Consider the following 15,481-nt stretch of genomic DNA (forward strand, 5'->3'; position numbering starts at 1 on the left):
TATTAACGTCACAGCGTACATTTAAATCAATGTAACCCAAGATTTGAAAGTTGCAGTAAATTGTATTGATTTCGTATTCAGTGTAATGGAAGGAAATCTGTGTAATGATATCCGAGTGTTTTTGTATTGTAAAAATTTGTATGTAAGTGCAACTTTCAAATCTAGACATCGCTGCATTAAATTGACCGGTGTTTTATTGTTTTCTGGGCTATCGTATCAAATGAGGTGTCAAAATGCACAGAAATAAATTCTGCTTCCAACGCATTTTACAGATTTGTAATACAATAGCCCGTTTTTGAATAATGGCCATTATTTAAGGGGGGTTAGTTACTTTTTTTGAGATGTTTATAACCTCTTCTCTACCATGTAATATTATGTGCTGCTGAAACAAATACCTCACAAAAAGTACCCCATTCGTTATAAATACGCCTATAACTTGAAAACTATTATTCGTATTTGATATTTGAAAACATCAGGAAAAAGACAAGTTAGTTACGGAAATTTTGACACCTCATTTGTCACAATTGATTGAGTATTTTGATGTCAATATAAGCGTAAAAGTGAAAAGTGCTGCAGTAAATTGCATTGATTCAAATTCAGCGCAAAGATAATGGCAGGTTTTATATGCCACAATGCTTGCATAAGTTATAAACTTTTGATGGATTTCTATACACTGGTGACACAAAGACAGCCTCTCTGAACCTGAGGTCTCATAATATTACACAATTGTACGGTGTCTTTTCTTCAACGCAAGGCAAGGCAGTGAAATGCATTTTATAATCTGACGTATGCTACATGCTGTACAGGATTTCCATATGACGGTTCCTCAACATTCCCTTTAACCAAGGGTATGAAAGTGCTGTCAACTGGCTTGGGTTTTAATTTTTAACTGCTTCCAACTCATTTTACAGATTTGTAATACAATAGCCCGTTTTTGAATAATGGCCATTATTTAAGGGGGGTTAGTTACTTTTTTTGAGATGTTTATAACCTCTTCTCTACCATGTAATATTATGTGCTGCTGAAACAAATACCTCACAAAAAGTACCCCATTCGTTATAAATACGCCTATAACTTGAAAACTATTATTCGTATTTGATATTTGAAAACATCAGGAAAAAGACAAGTTAGTTACGGTAATTTTGACACCTCATTTGTCACAATTGATTGAGTATTTTGATGTCAATATAAGCGTAAAAGTGAAAAGTGCTGCAGTAAATTGCATTGATTCAAATTCAGCGCAAAGATACTGGCCGGTTTTATATGCCACAGTGCTTGCATAAATTATAAACTTTTGATGGATTTCTATACACTGGTAACACAAAGACAGCCTCTCTGAACCTGAGGTCTCTTAATATTACACAATTGTACTGTGTCTTTTCTTCAACGCAAGGCAAGGCAGTGAAATGCATTTTATAAACTGATGTATGCTACATGCTATACAGGATTTCCATACGGTTCCTCAACATTCCCTTTAAACAAGGGTATGCAAGTGCTGTCAACTGGCTTGGATTTTAATTTTAATTTTGATGCCGAATAGGCACATATCATATGAACAGCCAACCAACGGTGCTGCGTAAAAATATGCACTATATACTTACAGTACACCACTAGTATAGATAACGGGTATTTTGAAAAAGTATCCAAACAATATGTGCCAAATTCCACATTTTGACCATGTCCATCCAAAATCCAAAATCAAACAAACCAGAAAGTAATCACTCACTGCACTGTAAAGTAAAAGTATAAGTATGTATTGGACACATGTGCATACCTTGGCTGACACCATATTGGGTTTACTTGTCCACCCGAACTGATCACATGGGGAGATAACCCAATGCAGCCATCCAACTCAGTGCAAGAAGTGGGTAAGTGCAATAGCTGCCATGTGTAGATGAGTACAATATACTGTGTGCAAATTGCCGATGTTCACAGAGCAGCTGTTGCACTTTCCCAGTTCTGGCACTGAGCAGTCGCACGGTTCCAGCAGGGTATTATTATGCAATACTCCTGTTCCATAATATTTAATATTTCATTTTGATTTAATTCCAAACTTCACTCCTGTTCCATATTAGGCACTCTTCTGGACTGCAAACTGTCTTCTATGTAAAATTGTCAAACATGGTGAATATTAGGCATGGGTTATTCCATTTATTTTCCTAAACGTTTAACGCATTGGTGATGCGTGCGTTTAACATATTAACACGCATTGATCCAGCCCCGTCTGGCAGCAAGATTTCATGAATAGGTGCGGTGCACCTTACAAAACCGGAATTTCTAACAGAATATGTTAGTATCAATGGTGCCGTACATAAGGTAAAATTTGCAAAGTCAACGGCTCAAACATGTCAGAAACTATGCTTTATTTCAACGTATATTAGTGTTAGATAATGAATGTTTTGAGCAAGTTTCATGTCAATTATTAAGGTTGTCTTCAGATTTTGTTACATTCAACTGTTGATTAGCATTGAAATGACTTGCATGTTACACGTTTACCACAATTGCTAAACGTTTAACGGATCATGCGTGCGTTTAACGGTACATGCGTTTAACGTTCCTATTCCTAGTGAATATGACACCATATATTGGACTATGTCTGGACAAACAAAGCTTGCTCTCTAAAAAAATATCATTTTTTCCCACCAATTTAATTAATAAACTCTGCCAATCCAGACAGAGGTAAGATTTGTAAAAATTTGATAAATTTAAATACAACCTATCTGTTCAACAATTAGGATAAAATAATTAATTTAAACAAAACATATGTATATATGTATAAATTATATGCGCACAAATACATGAAAAAAAATCAGAAAAAGCATACAAGTGGAATGCTACCATTTTTAAAAGGAACTCCGACATTACAGTATGTGACCCAATCTGATCCACTCAGAACAAAGTAGGACATCCACTCAGAACAAAGTAGGACATTTTGAAAATTGATTTATTACCATTACTAACTTGTTCAGTACCTAAAGCTTACTGATGTTGGTATCCCCCAAGTAGTTGGCATACTTGGTTGCAAAGTTACTAACTTTTTATATGTCGATTTTCTTATATTTTTGTTTTTTGCTAATATTTTTGCCAAATCTGGTCTGATTGGATCAGATGTCACACATGGTTAAACGCATACAGCTAACTTGCACTACATATAATACACACACAAAATGCAGCAGTAAACTTAAAAAATCATTCATCGCAGAAATGATTATCATTATTAATCATATATTTCATAATCATCAAGATATTCTATATAAATCGAAATAAATACATTTGTGAAAGAATTACCACCATTATTAATGGCAGAACCAATAAGTTTCAAAACTATTAAATTTTGAAAAGCTTCAAAACTGTAACTCTAGTCCTACATTGATTAGTAACTGATATTCTATTTGTTTAGCCAACAGAAAATTCTGAAGACAGGTCAAAGTTTTTGTGAAGTGTCAGGCTATTAAATGAAAGTCCCATTTTTCTTTGATATTGAATAGAATTAATGATAATTTTGGAAAAGTAAGCATCAGTAGCAAATGAAGATTTGATTCAAACCAGCAAAAAGAATATGCAGCTACATTAACAATTATGATTGCAAGTTTTTGAAATCACTTGTCGACTGCCATATCATGACTACTGTGACTAGAAGAGGTAAAAATTGATATGAAAGTATACATAAGTGGAGCAAAAAAATCAGGTGTGGCGACTGAAGACTGAACAACATTCACTGCTGTAGAAGACGGAACACTGTGCTGTAGCAATATAGGAATTACATATTACAGAAATATCTCATTTTCAGTAAAATAATCACATTCGCACAGACAAGGAACGTGTGGTGCAAATTTACATGTAGGCGAATGTTCAGTACTTAATTATTCTTTTACAAGACACTATTAGATAGTTGACCAATAGTAACATTTGTAGTCAACTTAGTTTAGCCAATTAAACCCAGTCAACAATTAGGAATGGCAGCTTTCAAGTTTGCAGCCATATTTACCATCAACTGAGATGATGTATTAAACTGGTGATTACAATTATCATGAGTACATTTACTGGTAACTTTTACTCTATGGCAAGTTTTTGACATATTTTGTAAAATGACTGTATAAAACATTGCGGCATGCATTTATTTTGCAGTACAAAGATGCATTTTGCCAACTTATGAAAAATGGATTGCAGTAATAATTATTATAATTTAATCCATTACAAAACAATTTTAAACATGCAGCATTATTAATTCCTATTCAAATTCCCATTTGGTCAATTTCAAATTCCGATTTTGAACCGGTCATCCGGCAATGCTTCAGCTTATGATTAACTCTGTGAGAACTACCTGTCTATTGGTCAAAAGGAAGTTTTCATTATCAATTGGACCAATCAGCAACATTGTTATAGAATAATTTCACCACACAAAACATTGGGATGAATTATTTGCAAAGCTCCATTCTGATTGGTGATTAAAATGAAGATATCATGTAATTGACCAATTAGAGGCAATGTTAGATCGCTCAGGAGGTTAACAATATTATCTACCGAGTTCTTTTTAAACTCTTTTCAGTACAGACAGGTACAAATAGGGCGTAGTATGGATTTAGAGCATCATTCATGTGAATTGTATGAGCTATAGGCTATTCCAGTTGAAATCCATACACCCCCTACAATGTATGGAAGACATGACCCAAGAGACCGGTCGAGTGCAGATCCGTCGGAACACGCTTTTCAATACGGAATAAATGCTAACCTCATTGTGACATCATCTGCAGTCGACCATTCTGTAATCTCTCATACAGTGAGTGTAAATTTAAAATGGGGTATACCTAACTGGTGACTCCATATGAGATCTACACCTCTTTTGTGGAAGATTAAAGTTATGTCTTCCATAGGGGATGTATGGATTTCAACTGGAATATCTTCCACAGAGGGCAAATACCCAATTGTCTATTGTATTCAAAACTTGTACTCGCTCTGTGGACGACTTCAGCTAAATCTTCCACAGGGGTAGTGTGGATTTTAAATGGAATAGCCCAATGGCAATATCACTTTTCATACTGATTGCAATTTCAAATATACAGCAAAAGAATCAATTTGAACCAAAGTTACTTAATATGGATTTCTTCCATAAAAAACCCATAAAGTTGTTCCTCCATCTTTTTAAACTTCACAAGTTTTCTAAAATGTAAACATACAAAGAGGTACAAAATATATAAATCACACGATAGAGAATATTCCCTTTCAAAATAATATTTCCTTTCATAAATCAAGTACAGTACAGTATGCAAACTTAGATAAAATAATACCCATAAATCAAAATCATAATCTATTTCAGCCTATTCAACATCATCATTCATTGACTTCTAACCACTTCGCCGATGTTACTTTAAACATATGATTTTACATTTTTACATTTTTGTACACGTACAGCATTATGTCATGACAATACACAAAATAATTCTCGACAACATCCTTGCACATTTGATCGTAATCGATCAGCGTTGGCTTAATTACTGTTACACAAAATCAGACCGTGCCAATAATCCTTTCAAATTGGAATACATTAACGATACAACATATACATATCACAAGAGTGTGTATTTCTTACACAAATTATAATAATTATAATTACAAACCTGATTCGTGCACATTTTAAACAGTGTTATACTGCACAAATTTGATCATTTTTTCACAATAAGCATGATTTATGTCAACAATTCCAAACTGATTATTGAGACATAACATAGTATATGCGTAACATGGAAATGACTGGCCTAAGCATGGTCTTGCCAAGCTATCGGAATTTGCTATATAAATCATAAGTGATAATTATTTTTTGGCAGTTTTCTTCTTCTTAATGATGCATTTGATAGAAATATTTTGATGTGCATTATTCAATACAACACCATCAGCTAATGCCTGTGAATGTCCCAAATGTAGTAGTAAATTTTAGATTATCATTCCTACAATATGTATGAACTGCACTAGAGCCATAGCTAAGTTTCAAGTCAAATCAAATCTAAACCTAAATCAATGTCAACTCCACATTTTTGACCCATTTCTGTATCTTCCCATTTTCAAATTTTGTTTTAATGCCCTTAAAAATACAAATTTTCTGATATGGGAGTTACACTACAAATAACGTCTGTGTGGCATGTTTCATAAACAACATCAAAGATCATGAATAGAGCAACACGATCAATGGAAAATAACATATTAGGGATGGCTCCAAAACCCAGCTGCCTGTCGACCAACCCCACCCTGGCTGCTAGCACCTTGACCACCAGCATCAAGGCAGAACTGATGATTTCAAGGCAGAACTGATGATTGCCAGTTCTGCCTGGGTGCCTGTGGTCAATCTGGAGGTTGAATTTTGAAGCCACTCCTTACTGCAGTAAATGAACTTAAATACCCGTGGGGTCACGCATATGACTATTCTTATTGGCTCTTTAACACGAAAGACTTTTCCTAAGCTCTTCAATACAGCAGTTTGTATTCATTTCCCTAAAGTCCTACCTCACAAAATCCCTGGGTCTAAATTTTTTTGCTGAGGTAATTTTCTTGCACATACACGCCAAAATTGCTAGTGGATCCCTGAAAATGAATACGCTACCTCAACCCACAAACAACTTGATATATATCGTCACTGGCGGGAAAAACCTCATATATACTTTTTGCCCTTGAACATGGATGAAGCAAACCATTCAATATAAAGTCTACACCTACAAGGCTTTATCCATTTTCAAGGGCCAAAAGTAAATATGAGGTGTTTCCTGCATATACTTTTGGCCCTTGAACATGGATGAAGCAACCCCTTCAATATAAAGTCTACACCTACAAGGGTTTATCCATGTTCAAGGGCCAAAAGTACATATGAGGTTTTCCCCGCCCAGTGAGGATATGTAACATTCAGGTGCAGTTCTAGGACAACTGCTAATTGGGCTATTCCAGTTGAAATCCATATACCCCCTACGGAAGACATGACCTTAATCTCCCATAACGAGGGTGTAGGGATTTCAACTGGAATAGCCTATTGTAGACAGCACTGCTAGTCGTTGGGCACGGAAAACCTCGTATGTGCTTTTGGCCCCTGAACATGTTTAAAACAAAACTGCCAAACAGGTTACATAGTAGATTTTGCTTTAAACATGTTCAGGGGCCAATGACACAGGCTTTTCCTGCCCAAGTGTATTCTTGATACCAGATTAGCAGCGCATTCAATTCAGCAGTGTCCTTATAATTATCTTATTTCTAGATACTCTTTCTATTCTGTACAATGTCAGCTATTCTGTACATAGTTGAGATATCCCGATTTTATACATGCCAATGCTAACTTCTGAAAGTATGCCAGCCAGTTAAACCAGTTTAAAATCAGTCGCAACAGAGTGATTTTGAAATGATTTAATTTTAACTGGTGTTTATGTACAAATTGGCATCTAAAATCGCAGTCTCTCCTGTATTTATGTATAAAAATATATAGATATATATATAGATCAGCTGTTACTCAGTTCTTTACATTTCAATATCCTTAGAGTTTCTGCAATCACACTCCCACTTCTTCATATGGTATATCTACTACATACTCCTAAATCAGCCTTTTTGGTTCAACATTTACATTATTCTGTCTCGTTAACAGCTAGTTTTGGCACTTTACGTTTGTTTTTGATTCTACAGGATTCACTGCACATTGACTTACTTTGCTGTTAAATACGGTACAAAAAAATCATTATATGGGATAGCATTAGACCATTCTGCAAAGTCTGTGCACTTTGAGACCCCCATCTCAAATATGACTTCTGATGTTATGCTTCTGAATCCTTCCAACCAAATAAATACTTTGAGCATTTCAAAACATTTGAGGAGAATTTTGACCTCTGTATGAAGTTTGGCAGCCCAGTATCTCAATATGCTGATATAGAGCCAGTAAATTAATTTGTCAAATTGGGTGATATCGAGAAACGCATCCAACAAAATCAAAATGTACAATGCAAAGCAAGATTAAGGTGGCTGGCGGCTGGACTGAAGGGCACTTGCATTCATCCCAATACAGAACAGAACTAATCCAATATACTCCTGATACATTGCAATAGACCAATAAGAATGTACATTGACAATATATAAAGCTGCTGCAACAATTATAGGCAAAGACTTGAACTTGACTTGAACTTGACTTGAAGTTAAGCGATTACATTTATATTGCGAAAAGCTATCAAATTCACAGAAAATAATACAATTGAAGACAACTTTTTGTCTCAAAATGCCCTATATAATTGATGTCTGACAAGTGACATTTTGGGCGGATTTTGTTGATGTGTGCAATATTTCGTTGAAATAATTAAAATATTTTGGCAAACAACACCGATAGTACATGCTATACATACTATCCAAATAATAAAAAACTCTTGATTTGAGCATGTTCACCCTGGAGTGTTCAGTTTTAATCAAACCTGACACAAAACTGTGAAGGATTTTCCTAACTCCTATTTAGTGTTCTCACTAGTTGCTTGATATATCATCTATCAAAGTGAATTCCTGCAAGACCATTTTAGCACACTTAATATTTCATAATAATTCCAACTATTCCCCAAAGTCAAGTCTCTTAAAAACCAACACACTTTGTAGAATGTACCTTTTAGTCGTTTCTCATCAAAAAACTAGTATGCTATGGTACAACTTCATAGACAATCTCCTACTGCTTCGTAAATACTACCTTGTATCTTCTTATTGTTGGTTGTTAGCTTGCTCGCTTCGTGGGAACATTGATCGTAGACGTACTATTTGCTGGTAGATTTTGAGTGAGGGTGCTACTTTCATACCAGTGAGGTTGGCTAGCTGGTCTTTGGATAATGACATGAACTTGGGTCCATCGATTTTCTGTGGAAATGAAATTGAAATAAGCATTCAATCATTAATGGTATCAAAACCAAGACAGGAAAAACCGAAAGTAGACACATGTGCACGCATGCCACCTATGTTTCATAACCACTAAGGTATACAACATTTTTTGTTTTGGCTACAGCCCCTCTTCAGAAGTATTCAATTATGCTCAAGTAGCATTGTTACACAATTGCATGAGCATTGCAATTTTTATGAGCCTTCAAGTGCCTAAAATGAGGCTATAGAACCCTTTCCAACCTTCTCTAATTTTCATCTCCATAGACTTTACATTAAAAATGAAAAGGAATAAGTCCATTTAAAAAAGAGCCCCATTCAAGTTTGTTATAAAATTTGCACAAAATGCTAATCGAGCCAAGTACATATGGAATGCACTAGTTTTCAAGAGGGGACTATATTCTTTTTGTGTATTTGTATGTCACTGGTATGTATGGTCTTTTCAAAAACACAATGTCCATCTGAAACATAGGTGATGCATATCACACACTTGTTCAAATGTACTGATGTCCGCAGTTCTTATGTGTCCACTGTTACACAGAGATTTATCATGTGTGCACTTGATTGATGGTGTTTACAAGTTACCCACATGCCAACAAACGCACATTATTAACATCCAATGGGCGATTCCTGTTGACATTCATACACCCCTAAGGAAAACATGACCTTAATCTCCCACACAGTATGTGTACGATTTCAAATGGAAGTCACCCATTCAGGTAACCCATTTGAAATTCACACTCCCTGTGAGGAAGATTAAGGCCATGTCTTCCATAGGGGTGTAATGAATTCAACTAGAATGACCAATATCAGATATAAAACACAAGTGATGAGTAGGAACTATTGACTGCTTTGCAAAACATTCCTTGTCGTTTGTCACATGACAAGTTGCACAAAGTGTTTATAAATCTACATCAAGGTAACTATTTACTGGGTTACTGGGTATCCTTACTCCAAAATACTCACACTACTGTATTCGCTGTAGAAGTAGTGATGTAATAGGATTAATTACCATAGCGATAGGTGAAAACAATTTTGAATGTATTGCCCTGCACTAGATGTATGCTGTAAGGCTGCATCGCACCATTGATTATCAAAGAATAGGCATAAAGACCTGCATCGTAATTCTTTGGCAAATTCACATTATGCAGAGTCACATATGTTTCACTCACTCTCAGGGTTCGAATTTAGTCCATTTTTTTGCATCGCAGTTTGTGCTATGCAAAACACATGTTTGCATAGCAGTATAGCACTTTTAGCTATGCATTTTGGAAAAGTGCATAGCAGTTGATGGAAATTGCATCGCATTTTGCGATGCGATACTGTCGAATTTGATCGCTGCTCACTCTTGTACGATTAGTGTCTTCGAAAAGAGCTTACATGACAGGTGACGAGTGCATCCTACTTCTAGTGCAGGGCAATACATTTAAAAATTGTTTTCACCTATCGCTATGGTAATTAATCCTGTTACATCACTACTTCTATGACGAATAGCGGGAATTTTTTGAAAGGGTTTTAATTTCGCAGTTAATTGCAGAACTGCAAATGAAAAAATTTTCACAAAATTATTTTTACCTATACGTTTTAATGTGTAACTGTTTGTAATAACAAGTAGAAGAAACCGCCAAACAGATCTGAACAGTTTAAGTCGCAAAAAATCAATATTGCAAAAATATTATGGTTTACGGTATCTCAATAAAGACACAACAAGAAGAGAAAGGTCATTTACCTGTCTTCTAAATGGTTCTGCACATCCCGCTTCTCCTGCATCAGCAATAAACCGTATCACGTCAGAGATGCTCCAATGCCATGGGTTCATGATGCCTACTGATGACTTGCTTGGAGAATGCTGACTGGCTGTCTGTAGTTCTGTGGACAGGTCGTCCGTCTTGCAGACAGGGGTATGTCTTCTTGGAACACTGCCAGCTGTTGGTGAGACATATCCCGGTGGAGGACTGTGGAAGCCCATGCGAACTGGAAAGCCACCCGGCTGTGCCATGTGATGGATTGGCACATTGCCTTGGAATTGTCCCTGCAACATGTGCTGCTGTTGTCCTGGATGCATTTGATGTTTTTCTGGTGTTTGACGATGATGTCCAGGGGACAGCGGATGCTGCTGATAGGAGGGTGGAACTTGATTTTGAGCTCCTGGAATTCCTCTTTGAAAGACTGGATTCTGAGGATGGATGCCGTTTGGACTTGGGTGAGGAGATTGAACGGGTGAAGATGCAGGATTGGAGACGGGAGATGGAAGCGAAGTAGGCATTCCGTGAGGAGATAGTGGCATTTGATGCGCTGATGGGTGCAACAGTGAGTGCAGCGGTGGGAGTCTTTGAGCTGGTACCCCTGTAGGGGAAGATTGCGGACTCGGCAGAGGACTTGGTATGCAAATGGATTCGATCAGGTGGCATCGATCCAAAAGGCATCTGAGACTGCGATGTTGCTGGATATCTTATCGGTGGGCTTAGCATGCCCCGTGGACTCGGCATAGGCTGAGGAGAAACCTGTGGCATCATTGCATGCGGACTGGTTGGCATGTTATGTGATTGAAGCATTTGGTTAGACTGCATTCTAGCTTGAGCTGCCATCATAAGCTGGTTTGGTAGCATGCCTGCTGCTGCATGAGACCTTCCTTGCATCATCATGATCGGACTGGTTGGCCCTGGAGTTGGTGAAGTCTGTTGAAGTCTTGCTTGAAGTGTGGGACCCACTGGAGCCTGCGGACTTGGTACCATCATTGATTGTGGACTAGGAACCATCATAGAGTTGCTACTTGAATGCACTGATTGAGGACTAGGTGGGGGCATTGAAGGGCTTGGAAGTGGCACTGAGGATGGACTACTAGGCAGCATTGACTTCGGACTTGGTACCGACTTTGGACTAGATGGTGGCAGCTTTGATTTTGGACTTGGTGGTGGAATCATCCCTTTAGGACTTGGTGCCATCATTGACTTTGGGCTTGCTGGTATCATTGAGTGCATCTGTGGATTTGGGGACTGTTGTGGACTCAGTGATGGTAAAGATGCTTGAGGATTCGGAGACATCATTGGCTGTCCATGGCGAGGACTTGTTAACCTCCGGTCAACTGCATGAGACTGCATCATAGTAGCAGCGGAAGATGAAGGCATTCCAGGGATACGAAGCTGCTGCTGTTGTTGCTGCTGCTGTTGCAACTGCTGTTGCTGCAATTGTTGTTGCTGCAATTGTTGTTGCTGCAACTGCTGTTGCTGTAATTGTTGTTGCTGCAGCTGTTGCTGTTGTTGGGCTGAATTCACCATTGCATGCTGTGGTCCAGGGAATCTCATGTGAGTAGGTGGTCGTCTGAGCTCGACTAATGGAGGCATTGGAGGTCTTTGAGCGGCCTGTGCATTCTGTGCCATCTGCATTCGCATCTGGAGCTGCTGGAGCTCTCGAAATTTTTCTTGCATTATCGCAGCAGCTCTTTGCCGTTGATAAAGTTGCTCTGGTGGTGCTACCTGATGGGCATGGTCGTGCAAAATACTAGAGACTATGTGCTGCTGAGTGCGTTCAAGCTCTAGAAGCGTATCATTATTTGCTTTGTTCCCAGGAGAAAGCATCTCTTGCATCATTTCCAGACTCATTCCATTCGCCAGAAATTTCTGGGCCTCCATCGGTACGTTAGACGATGGAAGACTATTGCTACGACCCCTCGGCACTGGCTTGGTATTTGGATTAGCAGCTTTCTTCTTCTTCGGTTTTGGCTTTGGTTTAGGCTTTGCCTTGGCTTTACTCGTAGTTGTTTTCTTTGAACTTGCTGTTGCTACGGCTCCTTCCACTGAATCCGTTTCAGAGTTGGGCAAGAATTGGTACACATCCTCAGTGACAGGTGTTTGTTCAACTGGTTTTGCTCCTCTACGAAACATCCCCATATCCATGCTGCGTGATCTTTGCTCAACTCGATTACTGGGTTTATGTAATAAATTGGGATCGATGCAATTCTGAAGAATATCATCGTCCATGAATTCAAAACTTTGCATCGCTGCCTGATTCACCACTCCTGGGCTGATTAGTCCATTGTCTCTATTTTCAGGCTTGAGACCAGACTGAGACACCGCATGCCTCTCAACCTTTATACTACTTAATACTTTTTGTTCAAATGGTTTTTGCACTGATTTCTGAGTTTCTCCAAATGTTTGTGATACTAACAATGATTTGTTACTTTCATTTCTAGTTTCACTGACAGCAGCAGCAGTTGTCAGTAATGATCCTGTTGCTGCAGATCCTGCAGCAGATTGCGCTACCGATGTAGGACTCTGTAACACGCTGTGCACTACAGTCTCTGTTCTTGGACTTTCCAGCCCAACACTGCTGGAACTTGCCCCAGCAACATAGAATCCATTGACCATGTTATTTGGATCTATCTTGGATAAATCAAGCGAACCGGGTCTCTTTAAAAGTTCTGCTAAATGACTAGTTTTTGGCCTCGGAGGAAACAAAAGCTTCTTCTTCTCCTTAGGTTTCCCCCCTCCTTCTTTTTTGCACTTGCCCTCTTTCTTTGAGCTCTTCTTGCTTGATTCTTTATCCTTGATCAATGTTTTCTTTGGTTTCGGTTTGGAATTCTTCTCCGATTTTGATTTGGTTGCCTTCAGAGACTGGGCAAGCTGTAGGAGAAAGGCATCTTGCAATTTATTGGTATCCGGAATGGGATCTGGTTCCGGCTCACCAGCTGGTATCAAAGGGGGCATTTCATTGAGTGTATATCCAGATGTAGTATCAGCTGCCTGTGGCAAAGGCACATCTTGCATCTTATTAAGGGTAGGCGGAGTCAACTCGGATTTCGGTGTAGATTCTTGTGGTATTGTAACAGTAATATCTTGAGGATTTGATTTCTGAAGCAGATGTGAATGGGTAACTGAAGATGGTGATAGCTGCCTTATGTGAGGTGACACTGGACTTTCTAAGACCGGTTTAAAAGAGTTTATAAATGGCGATTGGACATTCAAGGTTGCAGATGATATTGTAACAATTGGAGGTAACTTTGCATTGTCCGTTTGCACGCTATTTTGATCCGCAGATTCCGACTGTGCAACATTATTTTGAGATTTGGCAGCGTGTAATTTTGCATAACGTTCAGCTTCTTTATTCATTGCAGCAAATATGCTGTCCAGTATGCTAGCCTCGCTTTTGGAGAGAGACCCTTTATTCTTTTTGGATGATTTGGACTTTTTATGTTTTTTAGGAGGCGGTGTGGCAACTTCGCTTTTAAGAGATACTGGAGATGCTTGAGGCGTCAACGATGAGGGATTAACATTAATGGTAGTTAGAAGATGTTTCAACTCCGATTCCGAGGTTATCTTCATTTCTATCATACTCTCGGGCTTGCCGTTATGCTTGTGGTGGTGGTGATGATGATGATGATGATGGTGATGATTCTTGTGATGTTTTGAGGATTTCTTCTCTTTCTTTTCCTTCTTCTCTTTCTTGTTGACTTGAGGTGTTTTTACTGGTGGTTTTAGGAGCTCTTGGTAGCCTGACACACCTTCATCATCAGAAAATGAATAGATTGAATCAAGGTTGGCTGCTTCTGATGGTGGTTTGGATACGGCGAAGTTCGCAAATGATATGCTCAAAGACCGCCCTAAAAGAAAGTGATCAAATTTAGAATATGTTAGAAAAAATCATTAATATTCATGAAATATTCGCAAGTCAAATTTTCCATATTACCCATGTACTTCTCACACCCGCACGCATGCTTAACGTTCTGCATGCAACATCCCATGACACACATATACTTCACGTACGGCATTGTTGCTCCAAAGTTTACCAACAAGTCAGAGGATATGGAATATGGCACTCAGGGTTGTAGCTAGGATATTTTTAGTGCTAATTGGCATTTGATGAAAATCTTGCGTATTTGGCAATTTGCAGACCTGCCAACCTACCAAAGTCAGAATGAGGGACATTGAGGCCAAAACCTTGTACATGTACACAAACCAGGTACCGACAAATTCAAAGACTTGAGGTGTGCAATACTTTCAGAATTCTGGGAAGGTTTTGCAGGTCTAAATTTATCACAATAGACTAAAGAGAATGCTACAGCAAAATTTTAAAGTGAAATTTGCATCATTTTCTGCTGTTCTTACATTTAAATTTGCCATCACTGAAATTTTCAAAAAGTAAGGACTGTCCCTCATTTTCACTTTGGAAAACCCCAAATGAAGGACAGTCCCTCAAAATGAGGGACAGTTGGCAGCTCCAACAAAACCTGGAAAAAGTCGCCAGACATGTTTTTGAGTTATAGGCCTTTAAAGATGACATTCCCATAATCAAATTTTGGAATTCTTAAATTCACAGTATTTGACTGTGGGACAAAGTGGACTTTCAAATCCTTGAAAGTACTTATTAAAAAGAGGTTCATTTAATCAATAAATAATAGTTGAACTATTATAATCCCTTATTGAACATCCACAAAACTGAAACGTCCACAGTGAGTACTGTTTATTGGACTAGAAATAAGAAAATTCTACTATTATATTTATCCCTATTCAATCCGGTGTAAGGCAGGAAACTAATTGACCCATTACTCAGAATAGCAATTTGACAAAAATATCAAGGAATCATTTACAAAATTATCCATATCTTGAAA

General features: G+C 38.0%; 1 protein-coding gene across 1 annotated transcript in view; it reads right to left on the bottom strand.

Annotated features, from left to right (window-relative positions):
• Nucleotides 1-6,622: 6,622 nt before the first annotated feature.
• Nucleotides 6,623-15,481, bottom strand: part of LOC140160469 (uncharacterized) — a 29,753-nt gene continuing 20,894 nt past the window's right edge. Inside the window, exons 16-18 of the mRNA XM_072183705.1 lie at nucleotides 11,284-14,473; nucleotides 10,604-11,252; nucleotides 6,623-8,856 (exon numbers count right to left, since the gene is read on the bottom strand). Of these exons, the coding sequence (XP_072039806.1) occupies nucleotides 8,704-8,856; nucleotides 10,604-11,252; nucleotides 11,284-14,473 (3,992 nt within the window). The 3' untranslated portion in view covers nucleotides 6,623-8,703. The remainder of the gene's footprint in view (nucleotides 8,857-10,603; nucleotides 11,253-11,283; nucleotides 14,474-15,481) is intronic.

This window comes from Amphiura filiformis, chromosome 9 (genome assembly GCF_039555335.1).
Source record: "Amphiura filiformis chromosome 9, Afil_fr2py, whole genome shotgun sequence".
Lineage (NCBI taxonomy): Eukaryota > Metazoa > Echinodermata > Ophiuroidea > Amphilepidida > Amphiuridae > Amphiura > Amphiura filiformis.